Below are 19,611 nucleotides of genomic sequence, written 5' to 3' on the forward strand. Positions count from 1 at the left end.
CGGAGCCCGGCTCTCTCCCTGGTCATACGTCCGCCGCGCGGCGCCAGCGCTCAAGGTTACGTGTGGGAAGGGTTTCTTGCTGTGGTTCAGACGATGAGTAAATAAATAAACGATGGAAACGGCCTTTCAATCGCGCCATATCGCCACAGCCGGTGCTCGTGCGGCACGCGGTGCCACTCTCAATATGGCGGGAGAGCGGCGCCGCGCACGCCACCGACCCTCTCGGAGGCCCCCTGACGGCCACACAGCGGGGTGGCCGCGGTGCTGCCTGTGCCACGGGCCAGAACACAAAGGGCCGCGCCGCGGCCGCGTTCTGCGCTGCTCGGTCCCGGTGCGGGGGCGAGCTCAGGGCGGGTCGGGCTGAGGATTCCGGTTCTTTCCCCGCGGTTCTGCGGGCGGTGAGGCGGCACGGGCGGCGCGGGGGCAGCCGCGGCGGCCGGCGAGCCGAGCTGCATAAGATGGCGGCGGCGGGAGCTGAGGCGGCGGCCGAGGAGGAGAAGCGGCTGCCGGAGGGTGACCCCGAGTCGGGCGGCGATTCGGATGATGAGGGCGACTCAGACTCGTCTGGGGACGGCGAGGATGAGGAGAAGGAGAACGAAGCCGAGATCCAGCGGCTGGAGGAGCAGGTGGGCCCGGCGGAGCAGCGGGTGTGCCGGGAATGGGGATAATCCGTGTCTGCCCCGGCATTTGGTGTCACAACCGTCACGGTGTGAATTTCTGTGGTCCTTGTGAGTTTCTTCCAGCTCGGGATGTTCCGTGATTTTATGCCGTGAATGTTTGGAGTGTGAGATAAAAATTGACCAGCCTGGGATTTTTTTTTTTGAGAGGGAAATAAGAGGGAAGTCCTAGTAGGCGGTTGGTGTTCATTGAGAAATCTGAGCCGGCTGCCCGCGTTTTTTTATTGCCTTTAAAGAAATCAAATCACAGTTCCCTCTGTGGCGGGACCCGAGGGAGCGGCCGGAGCTGTGTCAAGGGGTTAGCTTAAATCTGAGGAAACTCTGTGCTGTGTTGCCTCTGTGATCCCACGATGAGAGAATTGTGCCATTTATTTTCTGCCTTCTTCGCGTCCATCACTCAACACGGGTTTTAAAATTGATTTTATTATTTTTTTTTAAAGCTTTCCATCAATGCCTTTGACTACAACTGTCACTTGGATCTGATCAAGCTGCTCCGGCAGGAGGGAGAGCTGGTGAAGCTCCGCAGAGCTCGGCAGAAGATGAGTGAGCTCTTCCCCCTTACTGAAGGTACGGGGCATCCTCTGCTCTCCACCTGTGCAACATGCTTCAGTAGTGAAAGAGCACGTTTGGGTCACTTTTCATCCCCCTCAATCAGGGAATGTGATCCAGAGCTCGGCAAACTCCCACTAAAAATGACATTTTGTAGACAGGCAGCAAAGGAAGTTCCCTGTTGGTGGAAACTGTGGATGCTTGAAGTGGGGATTTCTCTTTTTACTCATTGCTCAGAGGCAATGGAAATACGGCAGAGGCTGCTCAGTGTGGGATTTTATTCTTGGGAAGGGATGGGGAGGCCCTGGCAGAGGTTTCCCAGAGAAGCTGTGGCTGCCCCTGAATCCCTGAAAATGTCCAAGTCCAAGTTGGACGGGGCTTGGAGCAACCTGGGATGGTGGAAGGTGTCCCTGCCCATAGCAGGAAGTGGAATAGGATAATTTTCAAAGTCCTAAGAAATTCCAGCTTCTCCCTTTAGTAAAAAGGTGTTTGTTTAGCACCAATTTAAAAGGTCTCTGCCCAACTTATCTGAAATTAATTAGGAATTGTGGAAGTTAAAATTCCTCTCCTTGGTGTGAGTCTGTTGCTAAAAACTCAGCAAGTGAGCATAACTTATTTTTTCTGAATATTAACGATGTGTTCTAAACTTTTTTCTTTTAGAAATTTGGCTGGACTGGTTGAAGGATGAGATAAAAATGGCTTCAGAGGTCTCTGAGAGAGAGAAGGTTTATGAGCTCTTCGAAAGAGCTGTCAAAGATTACATCTGTAAGTCATTCAGAAATGCTTTAAAATGGGTTTTGTTACATCCAGATTTGGCTTTTTAAATTTTTTTAGTAGGAAAGTTTCTTGTTTCAGTTATCATGCAGAGTGTGACAGCTCTGTGGTCCCAGCTCAGGAATTGGGAATTTGCTGTTCAGGCATCTTGGTGCATCCCTGCTGTGGTTTCTGTGGCAGAGGTGACAGGCAGGGCCAGTCCTTGTCAGCAAAACCACAAGAGTGGCACCATTCAGAAGTAAACTGTGCCTGCTGCTGAGGCAACAGCATAAATACAATTCCCAAATACTTTAATTTTCTGGATAAAGAACATCTCCACGTGTTTTTATATGCGGCACACGAGTCACTTGGCTAGCAGAGCTCCATTTCCTTGTTACCATTCTTGAAAAGATCCAATCATGTTTCTCCTCACCTTGTTTAGGTCCTGAAATTTGGCTGGAATATGCCCAGTACTCCATTGGAGGCATTGGTCAGGAAGGAGGCATCGAGAAGGTCCGGTCGATCTTCGAGCGGGCTCTGACAGCTGTGGGGCTGCATGTGACCAAGGGCACAGCCCTGTGGGAGGCCTACAGGGAATTTGAGAATGCCATCCTGGAAACAGCACAGGTGAGCCTGTTCCTCTGGACTCCCATCCCAAAAAAGCTGTGGTGCAGCTTCTAGAGTCACCTGGAGCTGTCTGGTCCCTGTTGTGTCTCAGTTGTTTTTTCCCAGCTGTAAAAACCAAGCCTGTGCCCCAGGAAAACCATTCTGTGGATTTGGCTGATAAAGTAATGGATTTGTGTTTCAGTAAAATCCTAAAATCATCTCAAATCCAGGCGCAAAGTTTGGCTCTGCTGCTGACTGCAGTGCCAAGAACAGCTTTAAATTGAAATGTTCCATTATTAAACAGTGTTCTGTGGCTGTTTGTGCACAGAGTCAATGAAGTTTAAATTTCTAGACTCTGCAGCTTTTAATTCATTCATTATTCCACAATCTGTGGATGAGGGTATTTTAACCACAGACTTTTGGATGAGGGTATTTTATCCCTGGAATGTACAGTTTGATATCTGCAAAAGTGACCTTTCCAAGATGGCCAGAATGGGAATATTTCCTTATTTTTGATAATTTGCTACATAAGAGATGGGAGTTAAAAGATGTCCCTGCTCATGGTGGCAGTGGGAATTGTTTGATCTTTAAAGGTCCTTTTCAATCCCTTATAAAGGAGTAACAGGAGGATGTTCTTTCATTCCCAAACACAATTAAGGCTGGAAGTTTTAGATCCTCACCCCAGGGATTTACTGAAACCCTTTTTGGCAGCACGGTGGGGTTGTGAAATGGCACAGTCACCTGCTACTTCCTTGTTCTCAGGTGATCATTTCCCTGTGCTTGTGTCAGCTTTCAGTCAGGAATACTCTTCCCATTCATCCACCTTCCAAGAGGAGCAGTTCCCAAGTTTTAGCTTTCCCGGCAGCGGCTGAAATGCTGAAATTTCATTTTTGGCCCTGTGTGCCCTTCAAGGATCATGTATTCACTTGGATCTGAGCTCCCTCAGCTCATAAACAATTCCCTCTCATGTCCATCAGCTGGGGCTGGAGGGAATGGATTGAATTTCCCTGTTTTTTTCCTTGCAGCCAGCCCCTGGCAGCATTCCATCCCCGGAGCAGCAGCAGGTGCTGTGCGGCCAGCTCGAGAAGATCCACGCGCTGTTCCGGCGCCAGCTGGGAATCCCATTGCTGGGTAAGGGCTGGAATGCTGGGACACAGGGCCTGGAGCAGCTGGGTGATGCTCCAGGCATCAGGATTCTCCTGGCACAGCCACACCAAGTGCAGCTGGAGATCTTGTGCTCTCTTGGATGAAGCACAGATCCCTCTGGATCAGCAATGTTCTGAGTTGTTGGAACTTGGGTCACCTGGTTGGGAATTTGAGGATGTTCAAAGTGCAAGTGAGGAGCACAAAAATGTGACTTAGGAATGAGGAGTTCAGCTGTGATTGCTCCATAAAACCCTTGGTAGGGAGTATCTGGCAGCTGGATTGTTGGAATTCTGCCTTCTCTAGCTCCCTGAGTCTCTTCTCTTGCTCGTGGGAGAAAGCTCAGCACAGTTCTTTTGATTTCATTTCCATCTGGAAAGAATTTGGGTCCTCTTTTCTCTAAAGCCTTGGGGGGAGGATTTTGCCACTTTGGTTTTCTAATTCCAAATGAGCAGCTTTAATACAACTTGCCCTGAGTTTGTTGTAGGACATTGTGTGAGGTGAAATGTCTGAATCCTTTAAGAATGCAGCAGTGTGACAGTAAGGACCAAAACAGGATAACAATTTGAGTGTTTATTATAATTAAATTATAAATGTTATATAAATAAAAATAGGAATTTGTCTTAGAACCAAACATAGATTGAAATCTGAATTTTTAGTTTCATGAGTGCATTATTGATGGGATTTCATGTTTTGATAGACATGGAGGCTTCATATGCTGAATATGAGGAGTGGTCAGAAGAGCCCATTCCAGAAATAACAATAAAGAACTACAAAAAAGCTCTACAGCAGCTGGAGAAGTGTAAACCCTACGAGGAGGCACTGGTAATGCTGGCACTTACACCTTCCTTTAAAACTAGGAGGGAATTGCTTTGGGGTGATTTTTTGTTTTTTTCCCAAATTTATTATTTTTTCTAGTCCCTAGCTGGGGACTCATCAGCAATGGGAATACTGAGAATTATAGACTGGGAATACTGGAAATTATGGAGTGCATTGAGTTTGCCAGGCCATCCTGAGGTGCACACCAGGACTCTGGGTGTGTTTTCCAGCATTAGGCTAAGGGGAATAAACCCAGGATGTGGCTGATTTCAGGCTCATTCAGAAGTGTATGACAATCAACAGCTTCTGATATAGAGACAAATTCCTTGTGTGAAGTCTTGAACAAGAGCTGCTCTGAGGAACAGCTGAACTGTTGGAGTCTTGCTTTGTCGAAGAGTTTGATGTTGTGTCTCCCTGGTTGTTTTCCAGCTGGGTGCTGAAACCCCAAAGCTGGCAGAATACCAAGCTTACATTGATTTTGAAATGAAAGCAGGTGACCCAGCTCGGATTCAGTTGATCTATGAGAGAGCTTTGGCTGAGAACTGCCTTGTCCCAGACCTCTGGGCACGCTACAACCAGTATTTGGTAAGGAAATGAACCCATGAATGTTTGCAGATTTGTTTTCCTGCCTTTACTTTTGTTTGTTTCTTTTTAACCTCAGTTGCTGATAAACAGCCAGTAAGTTCTACCTCAGTCCTGTCCTTTAGTCTGTCAATCTTCCACAGACTGACTTTCACCTCACCTTTGGTTTCCTCCTGTTTTCAGGGATGTGTTTATTGCTCTTGTGAGCATTTCTCACTTTGCTCTGCTCTAGCTGTGTTTTCTCTGCAGAATTACGGGGTGTGGGCACTGAAGCAAACCCAGATGTTCAGTCCCTGTTTCCAGGGAGGTTTGTTAGGGCAGTTTGAAGCTGATGCTGAGCTCCAGAGGCAGGACAGAAGGTGGCTGGATTAAGGGATCAGGGTGACTCCCTGCAGGAGCTTATCCAGGCTCAGTTTTTCCATCATCTCTTTCTCTTCCCAGCTGGACACAGCAGGTTGCAGGTGGAACAACACCTACACAAATAGGCTAGGTGTGCTCTCTCTTTGTGTCCTTGACATTCTAGGAACAGTTGGAAATTCACTCAATGCCTTTATTATGTTTATTAGTTCGGCAAAAAACACCTCACTGGCGTGGTAGTTCTCTCTTGAGCACATTCTTCCTCACTGGAAGGTGTTCACTGGGTTTTTAGGAATACAGAATTTAAAATACACACCTGAGCTTTTTAAATATAAAGTGAAAGTACTGGGTTTTAGGTGCTGGCTCTTTATAAGCTGGAGTTTGGCTCAGGTGGTCTCTCTGACTGACAGGAACTTCACTTTTCTTTGTGTGATTCTTTCAGGACAGGCAGCTGAAGGTGAAGGAATTGGTTTTATCCGCTCACGACCGTGCTGTCAGGAACTGCCCCTGGACTGTTGGGCTGTGGATTAGGTACCTGCTGGCCATGGAGAGGCACAGGGTTGAGCACAGCATCATCTCTGGTGAGGAAAGAGCCAGCAAATGCAGTTCAGGGCTGCTCTCTGCACTCCAAACAGCCTGGGACAAATGGGACTTGCAGGATGTGTTCTCATCCTGCTGCTGTCGCGGGCAGCAGGTGATGCAAGGGCAAAGCTGCTTTGGTTGAGCAGCTTCACCCTGAGCTGCAATCAATGAACAGCTTGGAATGAACATTCCTGAATTCAGCTGCCTTTCAGTTCACTTTCTAAACCAGTTTATTGTGTAGCATTTCTTTTCTTCTCTTCCCAGAAACCAGTGATGCTTGTGTAGATGTTTCTTTGTGTTATCAATGCTAATTTTGACAGTATATGGAAAGTAACTGATTTTTCCCCCATTTTTCTTTCAGAAATGTTTGAAAAAGCTCTGAATGCAGGCTTTATTCAAGCAACAGACTATGTAGAGATCTGGCAGGCCTACCTGGATTACCTGAGGAGAAGGGTGGATTTTACACAAGGTCTGTATGATAAATACAGAATAAATATCTAAACTATTTTCTTTGTACTTCTTGGATATTACTTTTTTAAGAAAATTAACAGCATTTTTGTCTTTCACAAAAATTATTTCCTGGCCAGTTAATGTCTATAAAAACTGGGAATTTGGTTGGTTTGCTATTGCAGAAATTCCCTGCCTTATATTTTTGATACCTGATTTTTTTTTTATGATTCATGTAGTAAGTTCTGCTAATAATGAAATCATAAATTTAAGCAAGAAGTAAAAATTTAATCTTCCTCTGCTACCCAATAAAATCATTGTGGGTGTTAAGGAGAAAGTTTTATTGGGTGGGAAATGAAAGTTAAATTATTATTTTAAGGCTGTTCTTTCTTTTTTTTTTTCCTGCAGACTCCAGTAAGGAGCTGGAGGAGCTGCGCTCTGCATTTGCACGAGCTGTGGAGTACTTGAAACAAGAAGTAGAAGAAAGTAAGTGAAACCATCCCAAGTATTGTTTTATTCCTTTTCAAAATCATTTTCATAAGACCAGTTCTCCACACAGAGTTTGTCTTCAAGAATCTTGAATGTTTCAGGAAGCTGCAGATAAAGATTTCATCACCATGTGGGACTTGTTTAATAAAGACTATATTTCCAAGAGCCAAGTGCAACAAACACTTCTTGTTTTTCTTCCTAGGGTTCAGTGAAAGTGGAGATCCATCCTGCACCATCATGCAGAACTGGGCAAGAATTGAGGTGATGTTTTTCTCTGCTGTATTTAAATTGCTGAACCTGATAAAATGGATTTTAAGTAAAATGTTTTAACATTCCTGCCATGGAATGCAATCCTTCCCTAATCCATTTTTGCTCTTCCTAAACACAAACCAAGTTCTCAGTCTGAGTAGTTATTACGTACATTCATCAACAACAAAAGGAAAAATTCAGAAACATCTTTCTAACTTTTATAATGACCAAAATCAAATGGATGGGGGAGCCAGAGCCAAGACTAATGGGAGAGATGGGCAGGGAAGGATTATTCAGTAGTAGGATTGTGTCAGGTGTTGATTTTGAACACTGTAAGGCTCAGATGTATCTTCCTGGGTCTGTCTGCAGCATCTGTGGGTGTTTTTGGTTTGGGGTTAATGATGTTGAACAGATAATCCTGAAGGATATTTTGGATGCTCCGTTGCAGGCCCGCTTGTGTAACAACATGCAGAAAGCCAGGGAGCTCTGGGACAACATCATGACTAAAGGAAATGCCAAATATGCCAACATGTGGCTGGAATATTACAACCTGGAAAGGTAGGAGCTTGGTTAATTCAATTTTTAGCTTCCTCATCTGTGGGAGAAATAGTTTAGAACGAGTGTGTTTCATTTGGGTTTGCAAACCACTTTTGAAGTTCTTGCGGCGGCTCTGCTGCGGCTTCCAGAAGTGCTGCAGCAGCTGGGGGAGGAGGGGGAATGTTTGCATGGCTGGAATTCTGTGTGGTTTGTGCCCTCAGTGTCCTGTCCCCTCCTGCAGGGCCCACGGGGACACCCAGCACTGCAGGAAGGCCCTGCACCGAGCAGTGCAGTGCACCAGCGACTACCCCGAGCACGTCTGCGAGGTGCTGCTCACCCTCGAGAGGATAGAAGGTACCTGGGCACTGGCAGGGGGTGACCAAGTGACAAAAGGTCACTGAGTGACAGGCAGGAGGTGATTAATTAACAGAAAGTAACTAAGTGACTGGCAGAAGGTAATTAATTGCTGCGCCTCTTAGCCTGGTTAGGCAGGGGTGACACGCAGGCTTTTGATCCTGTGTTTGTGCTCCACTGAAGTCTCACTTCTTTTTGCTGCTGTCAAATCCACAGACAGCTCTTTTCTTCCTTGCTTTTCTGAAATCACTGGATTTTTCCATGCCTTTTTGGAGCTTTGCATTATTAATGAGAAGTTTCTGCTCTGCTTGGCTCTCGGGTTTTTTGTTTTAACCTTGCAGGCCAGTTGTTAAAATTCGAATTTTCATGTGTAATGTTTAATATGAACAGCAAGTGCCATGAACTCAGCGACTCTTCCAGAATTGTATCATCTTTGAATTATGAGAAAGCTAAATAAAAGGCTTGTAAAAATTATTTTAATTTTATCCTTTAGGAACATTGGAAGACTGGGATGCAGCTGTTCAGAAAACTGAGAACAGATTGGCCCGAGTGAATGAACAAAGAGCAAAGGTCAGAACTTTCTGTGAGCTACCAAAGCATTTTATACACCTAAATTAAGTCCATGCTTCTCTGAACGTCACATTTTTAATGTGTCTTTCCCCCAGAGATAAGCCTGAAATGCCTTCAAGCCCTAGAACTATTGATTTTTGCTTTAAAACTATGATTAGCGACCTCTTGCTGCTTTTTGTTTTTCTGCTTTTGCCCTTTGGATGGCCACAAGAGTGATGTGCCCTCCAGGAAAGCTGTGAGAGCAAAGAATTAGGATGTGCTTTAAATGATGTCCCCTTTAGTGTTGGGGTTAGGAGAAAAAAACCCTCTGGGCTTCAGTGCTCTGGAAAGTGCTCTGCAATCTGCAGCCAGTGGGGAAAAAAAAGAATCATCTGTGTTTTAGGCTGCTGAGAAAGAAGCTGCTCTGGCAAAGCAGGAGGAGGAGAGAGCTGAGCAGAGAAAGCAGGCAAGGGCAGAGAAGAAAGCTTCCAAAAAAGCCAAAAAAACCAGGATTGGAGACAAGCGCAAAGCGGATGAGGATGACGAGGGTGAATGGGGACAAGAAGAAGGTAAAAATAAATTAAAACTGCAGGGCTCTGGCAGTTATTGGTTGTCTTGTGGTAGAAGGAGCTGAGGAATTGCCAGCACTGGTGTCTTTCCAGGGCTGCTTTCTCCTGGGAAGTCTTCAGTGTGGGAGTGAAATGCAAACAAGGCTAAATGGTTTTATACCAAGAGAAAAACAGGTTTATAAGAACTTCCAGAGTTTCCTTGGGGTTTCTTACTTTGGATATTGTGATTTTTTTTTTCTTCCTTAATTTTCCTTTAAAGTAATTTTTCTGACTCACCTTATAATTCTGAGCCATGTGTCTAAATTGGGTTATTCAGGATTGTAGCAGCCTCTTGGAAGGTGGGAACAGAAGACTTTAATAGGTTGTTTCCCCTGGGAGTTTTGTGAGCTTTTAGATTTTTTTTTTTAAAGACCCATTAGAGAAAGAAAAAGAACATGAATCAGCAACTGTCAGTTATGACTAGATTAAAAAAAAGGAACAAATATTCCAGTTGCTTTCATCTAAAACTGTCTTGGTGAAGTAATCTGTTGTTATTTGTTCTTTAAAACCTGAGGGAGGTTTTCATTTGGTGTCTTTAAGACCTGTCATTGTATTTATGCCATTTCCAAGCTCCACAGTGGGAATGGAGGGCAGAGAAGTTCCAATGGGGAAGGAAATGGGGTAATTTTTTTTTTTCTTTCAATTCCATCAATCAGAGCTGCCCAGCAAGAGGCACAGGGGAGAGGGTGATGGAGTGCTCCCTGAAGAGGACATGGAAGTGGAGACTGGGCTCTTTGGGAGAAGTGAAGCACCAGATGGCCCAGCAATCCCAAAGGAAAAGGGGTCCACCAGCCGCAAGGACATCCCCAAAGTTTTCCACGACAGCAGCAAGGATAAAGTCACCGTGTTTGTCAGCAACCTCTCCTACACCATGGCAGAGCCCGAGGCCAAGCTGAAGGAGCTCTTTGGGAGCTGTGGGGAGGTCGTGGAGATCCGAGCAGTGTTCAACAACAAGGGCACCTTCCGGGGTTATTGTTATGTGCAGTTCAAGGAGGAGGAGGCTGCTCGGCAGGCGCTGGCCTTGGATCGCACGGCTGTGGAGGGCAGGCCCATGTTTGTGTCTCCTTGTGTGGACAAGAACAAGAATCCTGACTTCAAGGTGAAGTTTTGTTGGTTCCTCTTGGACAGTGGATCTGGGGAAGGGAGTTGGTGGAATCCAGGGTGTTCAAATCCAGTCAGTTTGTGTCACGCTTCTTTAAACTCTTTTTTTGGGACTTTTTGCATCTTCTGTTACTTTGCCAGACACCAGGATTGGCATAATTTGCTCAAGATTTGTAGAAATCTGCTGATCTGAGCAGTTCAGTGGTGGGACCTACCTAGGTTCAACCTCTGAAGAGCTTTCTTGGTCAGCATTTGTTACCCAATCCCCTGGCTGGGGATGTTCTGTACCAGAGCTCAGTTTTGTAATCAGGGGATTTCTGCATTCTGGAGTTCCTGCACAGAAAAATTTGATGTTCCTGTAGTGACAGCTGAGCAAGAAGACAATATTATAAATACCTTATTATAGGAATTGGGCTCTAATCCTTCTGGATCTCTTCCAGCTCAGGATATTCTGTGGTTCTCAGTGTGTGTCCTCACTGGGAAGAGGTTCAGTAGCATTTAGTCCCAAGTCCTTTCTGTCTATGTGCAGATACCTTCCAAAACACTACTCGTGGCTTTGAGGCAGTTGTGGATCCCACAAACTGGAATTATTTTTGAGGTATGGGATTGTAATCCTTGGAATTTCTTGCTGGTTTGTGAACCAACATCTTTTTTGTTCCTCCAGGTGTTCCGGTACAGCACTACCCTGGAGAAACATAAACTCTTTATATCTGGTTTGCCATTTTCCTGCACTAAGGAAGAGCTGGAGGAGGTGTGTAAAGCCCATGGGAATGTGAAGGACATTCGACTGGTCACCAACAGAGCTGGAAAACCCAAGGTAGGCATCCTCAACACACTCCTGGTTTTAAGGAATCCTTCAAAAAGAAGCTTGTCATGGAGTCTAGAGACAAAAAAGTTGGGTTCATTAAGTTGCCAGTGTGGTTTTGTATTTATACTTGTGAAAGAACTTAGATTTATACAACCCAATGTGCCTTTGTGCAGAAAACCAGAAGGAATTTTTCCAAAATACTTCTTAAATTGCACAAGAAAAATGGGATGGAGGGGGAGGTGTTTACAGCACTTCCAGGATAGTAAAAACAGGCAAGTCTGTAAAGGATTGTTTTTCAAATAACTGGCTTAATGGGGTTTACCAATTCCCATTCTCCTTTCCTCAGTTTCCTGAGGCTTTTGTTCCTCCATCTGCTGCAGGAAGGGATTTGCCAGTGAGAAATGAGCCCCTTCTCTGACAGGGCTCATTATTTCCATCCCTGAATAAATTACTCCTTTTTAAATAAGGGATTCTGAGCCAGTTGCTGCTCTGCCAAAACTCTACCTGACACCAGGGCTGTGTCTGTGTGGTGGGTCCTGTCCACGGGGATATCCTGGGAATGATGGACATGGATTTAAAGTGAATTTTCTTGCCCTTTGCACCACCTCAGGTGCAGTTCCTGTTGTGTGCACACCTTGTAATGAGTGCTCTTGAGTCTTGTTCTGAGCTTAGTTTGAGCTGGGATTATGTTTAAACCACAAATAAATGTATTTTGGGAAAGTTATGTAAAACCTCATGCCTCTCCTGTGTGAAAAACTGGATAATCCAAAAAATGCAGCTTAAGGCTTTGAATGTCATTTAAAAGAGTAACAGCAGGGAGAGGTGGTGCCCTTCTCTGTGTGAGCCTGCTGTGGCACTTCATTATATTTACTTTATTAGCATTTTTGGGGTGGTTCTTTCCTTTTTTAATACCTTTTCCACACGAGGTCATCAGGAGTGAGAAACAAGAAACACAGGTTATAAAGAGAACAACTGGGAGCGATTAACATTGAGACTTGAGTTCCCTTCATTTATAAATTCCTCATCAGCCACTACAGGACCACTAAAACCTAACGAAGCTTTCTTTCTTCCCTTAAATTAGGGCCTGGCTTATGTGGAATATGAGAATGAAGCCCAGGCCTCACAGGCTGTGCTGAAGATGGACGGGCTGACAGTGAAGGACCACGTCATCAAGGTGATGATCAGCAACCCTCCGCTCCGGAAGCTTCCGGACCGGACCAAGGCCACCCTGCCTTCCCTGCCCCTGGTGCCACGGCAGATTTATGGAGCGTGAGTCAGGGAGGGGCTGAGGGAGGGCTGCCTGCCTGTGCTTCTTCACATGCTAAAGTTTGGAAGTGTTAGCTGGAATATAGAGCCTTAGGAAAAGGAGAAGAGAGAGGGGTTTTTTTTGTATGGGTAAAAGGGATGGCTTGCCACTGTCAGAGAGCAGGGTTAGATGGGATGTTGGAAGGGTGAGGGTGAGGAGGCTCTGGCACAGCTGTGGATCCCTGGAAATGTCCAAGGCTGGGGTGGATGGGGCTTGGAGCAACCTGGGCTAGTGAAAAGTGTGCCTGCCCATGGCAAGGGGTGGAACGGGGTGATCTTCAAAGGCCTCTTCCAACCCAAATCAGTGTAGGACTGTATGAATCTGAAAAAACATTTAAAAGGTGTTGAACCATAAAAAAAAGAGTTGTTGGATTGATGAGGAAAAAGAGATTCTTCCTCTTTATCCACAGGAACAGCTCTGTAGTGATGAGAGGATCAGGCATTGCCCATCCCTTTGGATCTGATGTTGGCACTGATCCCTAATAACCTCCACATCCTCAGCCATTGTTCCTAGCGAGCATTAAGGCTGCTCCTTTCATCTTTTAGTATTCCTGTATTGGATGAGCCCCTGTGGATAAACAGAGCTTCAATCCTGGGGACTGTGGGGCAGTTGTTGTCTGCCAGAACTCGGGTGCTTCAAAGGCACCCATGCAAAGCTTTATCCCTGAAACAAATGACAGGAATAATTGAAATGTGCATTCCTCATGGCAAACAAGCCCTTGTTGTTCCCCCAAGTTGAAAGAGCATGTTTTAATGGGAATTTTTTCCCCTTCCAGGCGAGGGAAGGGAAGGACACAGCTCTCCATGATGCCCCGGGCGCTGCAGCGTCAGAGCAACCCCGTGGCCAAGGCTGAGAATGGGATGGTCCAGAACTCACCAGCAGCGTCCTCTGACCCTCCTGCAGAGCCTAAAAAGATGTCCAATGCTGATTTTGCCAAGATGCTCCTGAAAAAGTGAGCAGGGAGTGTGCACTCAGCGGGTCTGGTCCAATGTGAAATGCCTTTCTGGAAGCCATGTTGTGTCCTTAAGCTTTGCCAGGAGAGAATGCCCGTCCCAATCCCATGTAAATACTGGACTGCTGCATTCCTTGGGATCAGTGGAGGATGGCACAAATCCAGGTGGTGGTTTTGTTTTTTGGTTTGGTTTTTTTTTTTTCCTCTAAGAGCAAAGAGTTACACTTTTGTTCTGGCGAAACGGCGTTAATGCGATCCCTCATATTGAGGGTAACGAGGGGGGAAAATCTTTCCTGCACTGCTCGGATGCCACATGGAGTTCTTGGAGTACTCTCCAACGATTTTCTCTTTCATTGACGAATGAGATGCCATGGGAGGACCTCAGCAAGCTCCACTGGTCAGCTCAGATTGGGATTGCAGACATTCTCTCTGCCAACAGCCCCATTCTCCACCCAAGCCCACGCACGCAGGGACTGTCATCTCCTTCCATGCAGAATCCAACAGCAGATGCTCCAACTTCACCACAATGGCCTCTTTTAGTATTGGGAGAGTTTCTATACATATGTGTGTATATGTAGATACACAGATATACATATATATGTATCCAGTTCCTGTTCTGTTCCAGTTGACCTGTTTTTTATATGGTGTATTTGTAAAGGACATTGAGATGATTATTTTCAAGTGTAAGGAGCTGATCCTTAGGTGGTAATTTTTGTTTCCCATGAAGCTGGACGTGCTGTTGCTGAGGACCAGGTTTTTGGTTGTTCTTGGTTAGTTTTCCTAGCTAGCTCATGTCTTTTTGCAGGTGGTTTCTGTATGGTTTTGTACAACTGTGAAGTGCAAGCTGACGTTTTCTTGGTTTATTAAACTCAAGTTCTCAAAGGTTTTCTATAAATACTGTTGCTTCTGTTTAAATGTGGGTGTTGGAACTGCACTTCTCTGGCAGCTGGGTGTTAGTGATGTACCTCATCTCTCAGGTGTGCTCAGTGTCCCTCAGGCCTTGAAGCAGCTCATTCCATCAGCTCTGAATGTCCTGAAATCACTTCAGTCATCACCTCAGACTTTCCAACAGTGGTGTGATCCTGGATAGAAACATTCCTGCTTGCCAACTACCCTGGGAAGTCACCAGCCAGAGGGGGTGGATGTGGGAGGGGAGACCCCAGTGCTGAGTTCACTTGGACCACATGAACACTGCTGCAAATAAAACACTATTTTCTGTGCTGATTTCACTTGGCTTTACTTTGAAATGATGACTCTGCTCATGTTGTCACGTGGCTGAGGGAACCAGGATCTCTCCCATGGCCTTTCCTCCTCCACAACCACTTAGTTCACTGCAGCCAAGTGTGCTCTGAGAACAGCCTCTTCCAAACCAAGCTTTAATATTAAAATAGTTTATTAATCTGTTACTAAAATAACATTTTTTCCACCCCCCACAGAGCTCTAAAGTGCATTATTTATACTCACGTTGCGCTACAAAAATAACATGCTTTGTAAGGACAGGACACCTTTCCTCCTGTATTGTCTGCTTTCCCTGGCAGCAGTGCTCAGAGAACTCTCAGTCTCATCCTGGTTTCTGCTTCTCTAAAACGTGTCCTAAACTCCCTGTCAAGTAAGAGAGAGTTAAAAGGGAAGAGAACTAAGCTTGGGACAGCGTGGCAGCTTTTGTCAAGGGGGTTAAATGCTCTAAACTGGGATTTTAAATTGAAGTTTTGTTAGCTTGGAGGTGGTGGGATCAACTGATGCTGTTTCACACCTGGCAGGTTCGGGGCAGGGAGATCTGTGGGTACTTTGACCTTAAAAACCAAGGAAAAAGTGATTCTTTGAACTGCTCAGCAGCTCCAGGCACTGCACTGCCCCTGCAGCACACAGAGGCCTCGAGTGATTCTTGACACATTTATCAGAGTAATGACACGACCAGTGATTAATTGTGAAAGTTCCCTTATCTAAACTAAAGAAACGGAACTTTTTGGCAAACTTCCTGTACACATTCTTCCCGAACTGGCACAAATGGTGTCTCCTGGCTCTGCCTGATGACCTTTTCTGCCCACAGTTCTGCAGACAAGCTCCTTTCAACCTCTCCACTGAAATGTCTAAGGACAGTTGTGCTTTCCCAGGGTTCCTGTTGGCTGAAGTGTTTTCTGAGTCCTCCCTCAAGTAAGTCAGAGTTTTCTCTTCTTGTTCCACTCCTACAACCTGTAATCCCAAACCAAACACTTCCCACTTGTACAAAACTCACCCCAGGAAAGGCAGCTGAAAGTAAACGTGCAAAGTGCCACAGAAATGGGAGGGGAGAGATGCCTTAGGGCTGGAGTTCAGCCTCCTTGCTGCTCAGGACCTGTGTGACTGACACCAAAGTGTCTGATGGACACAGCTGGGAGAGTGCTGTTCCTTCAGGGATGTGTTTTGGAGCTACAGGGAAGAGGCAACACAAACCCCACTCAGTTTAGACTTTGCTGAGGTCAGATAGTAGAGCTGACTGCCTGGGCGAAGGGTTGTGATTTGCTCCTCAAAGTTTAATTTCAAGAAATTCAATTTTTGTTCATTTTTCTGGGCCCTCTGACATCTCTCCCCACCTCCTTCCAGCGCACAGCCGCCATCCCCCGTTCCTTTCGGCATCACGTCTATAAATAAATTACATTAATTTAATCAAACGTAAGACACTTTAAATAAAACGCTCAAATGACACCTCCCGTCCAGTCATTTCCCAGCAGCAACAACTGACTGCCTTGGAGTCCTGCTCTCCCACGGCTTCACCAGCTCCTGAGTCACCCAAAACACCCTCAAGTCTTGACAGGGATGGTTTGTTTGCAGTCAGCGGTGCCTCCCGCCTCGGGCAGCCCCACGGAATACTCAGTGGTGGCGATGAGCAGCATGTCCAGCGTGGTCTCGGCGCACTTGGCGATGAAGCGGATGAAGGGCCGCACGTCGCCCTCGTTGGCCACCTCCAGGGCGTGGTAATACTCTGCCCGCTGCTCCTTGCGGATGGTGATGGGCGGATACCCCGCCTGCATCAGGATCAGGTTCATCAGCAGCCGCGAGGTGCGGCCGTTGCCGTCCACGAAGGGGTGGATGTAAACCAGCTTGTAGTGCGCCAGCGCCGCGAACTCCACGGGGTGCAGGCTCGTGGCGTCCTCCGAGTTCATCCACTGCACGAACTCCTCCATCTGCTTCTCCACGTCCTGCGGGTGGGGCGGGATGTGGTGGCCCACGAAGACCTGCGTGGCGCGGAACCGCCCGGCCTCCACGGGGTCGGCGTAGCCCAGCACGCGCCGGTGGATGTCCAGGATGTCCCTGCTGGTGACGGAGCCGATGCGCGACACCAGCGTGGTGTTGACGAACTTGAGGGCCGCGTGCATCCCGATCACCTCGTTCTGCTCCGCCAGGCTCTTCCCGGGAACGGCGTACCTGGTCTCGATGATGTGCCGGATCTCCGACAGCGTCAGCGTGTTCCCCTCGATGGCCACCGTGTGGTAGATGTGGTGGTAGTAGGATTCCTCCATCACCCGGCGCAGGGCGGAATTCCCTTTGGGAATGGCCATCACCTTCTTGACCTTGCTGTCGATGATGCTGAAATACCTCTGGTCGATCTCTTCCACCAAGGGCAGTGTCCGGCCCCGGTTGCTCAGAGCCTTCTCGTTGTGGGGGGAGATGGTCAGAGCTTTGGAGTACAGGTAGTCGGCCTGGAGGATGTCTTTTTCCTCCTCAGAAAAGATCCCGAACTCGTTCAGGGCGTCCACGTAATCCGGGTCCATTTTGAGGGCGTACAAGAAGAGCTTGTGGGCCTTCTCCCGCTTCCCTTGGCGTTTCATCTCCAGGGCTTGATTCAGAGCTGCTCTGGCTTCCAACTTCACCTCTGGAATGAAATGGTAACAGATAAACAGCAGTGAGTTTTACTGAAAACCTCTGGAATTCCGTGATCCTCATGCCTCCCTTCCAACTCAGGATATTCTATGACTGTCACCGTTCACTGATACAGAAATTAAACAAAACCAGCCTCGAAGAACTGGAACAGAACTTGTGTTCCAGCTTTTTTCCAGGTTACAATCCCAGAGTTTTATGCCATGTTTCCAGGCCGAGTATGAGGCAGCAGAGCCGTTCCTGACAGGAAGCGTGGGGAGGCAGGACCTGTGGGCAGCAGGCTCAAGGTGGCCACCAAACTGCCTCATGTGGGAGGAAATAGTGTTTTAAACACGTTCTCTTGGCATTCTTTTAGGTGAAATTATGATATTAACATTATTATGTTGGCTGCCAACAGCACTTCCGTTTTTTCCACTTAACTATCCAACGTTTTCCCAGCAGTAAGAGCTTTAATGCAAACAAAGATACAGTGCTAGAATCATAATAATTCCTTTAAGTGTTTTCCAAATTAATGTCCTGACTGATACAGGCCATGGCCACAGCCTGATATCACCTGAAAGGCCATTCTGTGCCAGCCAGGATTTTGGGATTAACTCTGTGTATCCCACCTCTCTGTGTTCCAGTTACCTCCACAGAAGTTACTAGTACTGAAAACACGAGGAAAAAACTTTGGAGAGACAGAGCAATGCCAGCACAAGGCCCTGGAATGCAGTCAAGGAGCTGGTGAGGGCCTGCCTGACCTCAGGGTCATCTACAGCCAGTGTTAATTGCAGCTAATTGCAGTTTGTTACCGTCAGGGTACAGTGTCACTGCCATCAGGGGCACAGGACATGGCCAGGAAAGGGGTGATGATCTCTGGGTTGGTGTCAGGGATCTCTGGAAACAACAGACTTCAAGCCCCTGCCATATTAGGGTCACCTGGAGCAAGAAGATGACCAGGTGGGTTTGGAATGTCTCCATGCAGGGAGATTCCACAACTCCTGGGCAGCTGTCCCAGTGCTCTGCCACCCTCACGGAAAGAGGATTGCTCCTCATGTTGAGGTGGAACTTGTGTTTTACTTTATTGCTCCTTGTCACCAAGCACCACTGAACAGAGCCTGGCACTATCCTCTGACACCCCTTGGAGATGTTTGTACGGAATGAGGAGATTCCCTCTCAGCCTTCCCTTCTCCAGACTGACCCGGCCCAGCTCTCCTTATCACAGAGATGCTCCAGACCCCAAATCATCTCTGTGGCCTCTGCTGGACCCTCTCCAGCATCCCCTTGGTGTGAGGAAGGAGATGTCCTCGGCTGTGCCCACCCAGGACCCTCTCACCTGGGGAGACTTTTCCCTTCAGCACCATCAGCTCCAGCCCCTTGGAGGTCACGCTCAGCTCCGTGCTCTGTCCTGTGAACCTGGCGATTCCCGAGGAGCCCAGTTTACTCTTCAGGAAGGACAGGCCCTTGAGCACAGCATGGCACTGGTTGTCCACGGCAGCCAGGGGCAGCAGCAGCATCACCACGGAGCTCAGGAGCAGCACGAGCACGGCCGCCCACCGGACACGGAGCCACAGGGACACCCATTGGAGCTCGGGATCGGTCGCCATCGCCACGAGATTCATCCTGCTTCCAGCACGGACACCTGGAGCATCTCCTTTACCACTGCTCCCACCTGGGAACACACAGCTTTACCCCCAGTGTCCTGGGGAAAGAGTGGGTTTGAGTGCATGTGCCCGGAGTTTGTCACAGCTATTGGGGGCTGTGCCGGCCATCCCCTTCCCTGCCACCCCCAAGCACCGTATGGGATGTGCTGCGCATTCCTGTGACAGCAGCAGCGGGAGGAGCCATGGATGCAGCCCAGGAGCAGCGTGGGCACCAGGCTCTGCCAGCCGGTTCCGCGGGGATCACTGAGCTTCCTCCCCACCCTCCTCCAGGCTTGTGACACCCCCCAAGCCAGAAGCTCCTGCACCACTCTGTAATCCCTCCCCACAGCTCCCTCCTCCAGCCTGAACCCCGGCCAGAATCCCCCGCCAGCACCCCGTGTCCCCGGGGCTCCGCTCTGCCCGGTGCACCCCGGGCCTTCCCCCACATCCCCTCTGCCCAAGACCTCTAGTTCTTTCCTGGCCCCTGACCGGGGTTCCCCGCGTCCCCCGTGCCCTGTTCCCCCGGTGCTGCCCCGGGATTTCCCCCCATGTCCCCCCGGGTCCCCCCGCACCTTTACCACCTCCCGCAGCCGCCCGCTGCCGGCTCCCGCAGCCCCGCCCCCTCGCCCCGCCCCCGCACGCTGCCATTGGATGAGCCGCTCC

General features: G+C 47.9%; 2 protein-coding genes across 5 annotated transcripts; one reads left to right on the forward strand and one right to left on the reverse strand.

Moving 5' to 3' along the window:
• The first annotated feature begins 105 nt into the window (after nucleotides 1–105).
• SART3 (spliceosome associated factor 3, U4/U6 recycling protein) lies at nucleotides 106–14,363 on the forward strand. Of its 2 annotated transcripts, none has more exons than XM_066331576.1 (19): nucleotides 106–626; nucleotides 1,118–1,244; nucleotides 1,887–1,991; nucleotides 2,422–2,606; nucleotides 3,611–3,716; nucleotides 4,429–4,553; nucleotides 4,977–5,132; nucleotides 5,929–6,067; nucleotides 6,430–6,537; nucleotides 6,924–7,001; nucleotides 7,207–7,265; nucleotides 7,702–7,811; nucleotides 8,032–8,144; nucleotides 8,638–8,714; nucleotides 9,097–9,262; nucleotides 9,958–10,400; nucleotides 11,067–11,219; nucleotides 12,292–12,479; nucleotides 13,292–14,363. In XM_066331576.1, the coding sequence occupies exons 1-19, from the start codon at nucleotides 459–461 to the stop codon at nucleotides 13,470–13,472; spliced, it is 2,787 nt and encodes a 928-aa protein (XP_066187673.1). In that variant the 5' UTR covers nucleotides 106–458; the 3' UTR covers nucleotides 13,473–14,363. The 2 variants fall into 2 exon arrangements, with proteins under 2 accessions (XP_066187673.1, XP_066187674.1); XM_066331577.1 differs by having other exon boundaries at nucleotides 623–728.
• Nucleotides 14,364–14,843: 480 nt separating this feature from the next.
• Nucleotides 14,844–19,611, reverse strand: FICD (FIC domain protein adenylyltransferase). 3 transcript variants are annotated; one of them, XM_066331581.1, is made up of 3 exons: nucleotides 19,521–19,611; nucleotides 18,642–18,977; nucleotides 14,844–17,321 (listed from the first exon to the last, which is right to left on the reverse strand). In XM_066331581.1, exons 1-3 carry the CDS (start codon nucleotides 19,594–19,596, stop codon nucleotides 16,249–16,251), a joined length of 1,485 nt encoding a protein of 494 aa, XP_066187678.1. In that variant the 5' UTR covers nucleotides 19,597–19,611; the 3' UTR covers nucleotides 14,844–16,248. The 3 variants fall into 3 exon arrangements, with proteins under 3 accessions (XP_066187678.1, XP_066187675.1, XP_066187676.1); XM_066331578.1 differs by having other exon boundaries at nucleotides 18,642–19,007; nucleotides 19,521–19,564; XM_066331579.1 differs by lacking the exon at nucleotides 19,521–19,611 and having other exon boundaries at nucleotides 18,642–19,435.

This window comes from Sylvia atricapilla, chromosome 17 (assembly GCF_009819655.1).
Source record: "Sylvia atricapilla isolate bSylAtr1 chromosome 17, bSylAtr1.pri, whole genome shotgun sequence".
NCBI lineage: Eukaryota > Metazoa > Chordata > Aves > Passeriformes > Sylviidae > Sylvia > Sylvia atricapilla.

Bases quoted from the DNA above. Each gene is read 5' to 3' on its own strand.
- SART3 (XM_066331576.1), top strand. From the start codon at position 459: ATGGCGGCGGCGGGAGCTGAGGCGGCGGCCGAGGAGGAGAAGCGGCTG. The intron at 4,554-4,976 runs GTAATGCTGGCA...GTTGTTTTCCAG, and splicing joins AACCCTACGAGGAGGCACTG to CTGGGTGCTGAAACCCCAAA. The intron at 10,401-11,066 runs GTGAAGTTTTGT...TTGTTCCTCCAG, and splicing joins ACAAGAATCCTGACTTCAAG to GTGTTCCGGTACAGCACTAC.
- FICD (XM_066331581.1), bottom strand. From the start codon at position 19,596: ATGGCAGCGTGCGGGGGCGGGGCGAGGGGGCGGGGCTGCGGGAGCCGG. The intron at 18,978-19,520 runs GTGCGGGGGGAC...GTGTGTTCCCAG, and splicing joins GGCTGCGGGAGGTGGTAAAG to GTGGGAGCAGTGGTAAAGGA. The intron at 17,322-18,641 runs GTGAGAGGGTCC...ATTTCATTCCAG, and splicing joins GAAGGGAAAAGTCTCCCCAG to AGGTGAAGTTGGAAGCCAGA.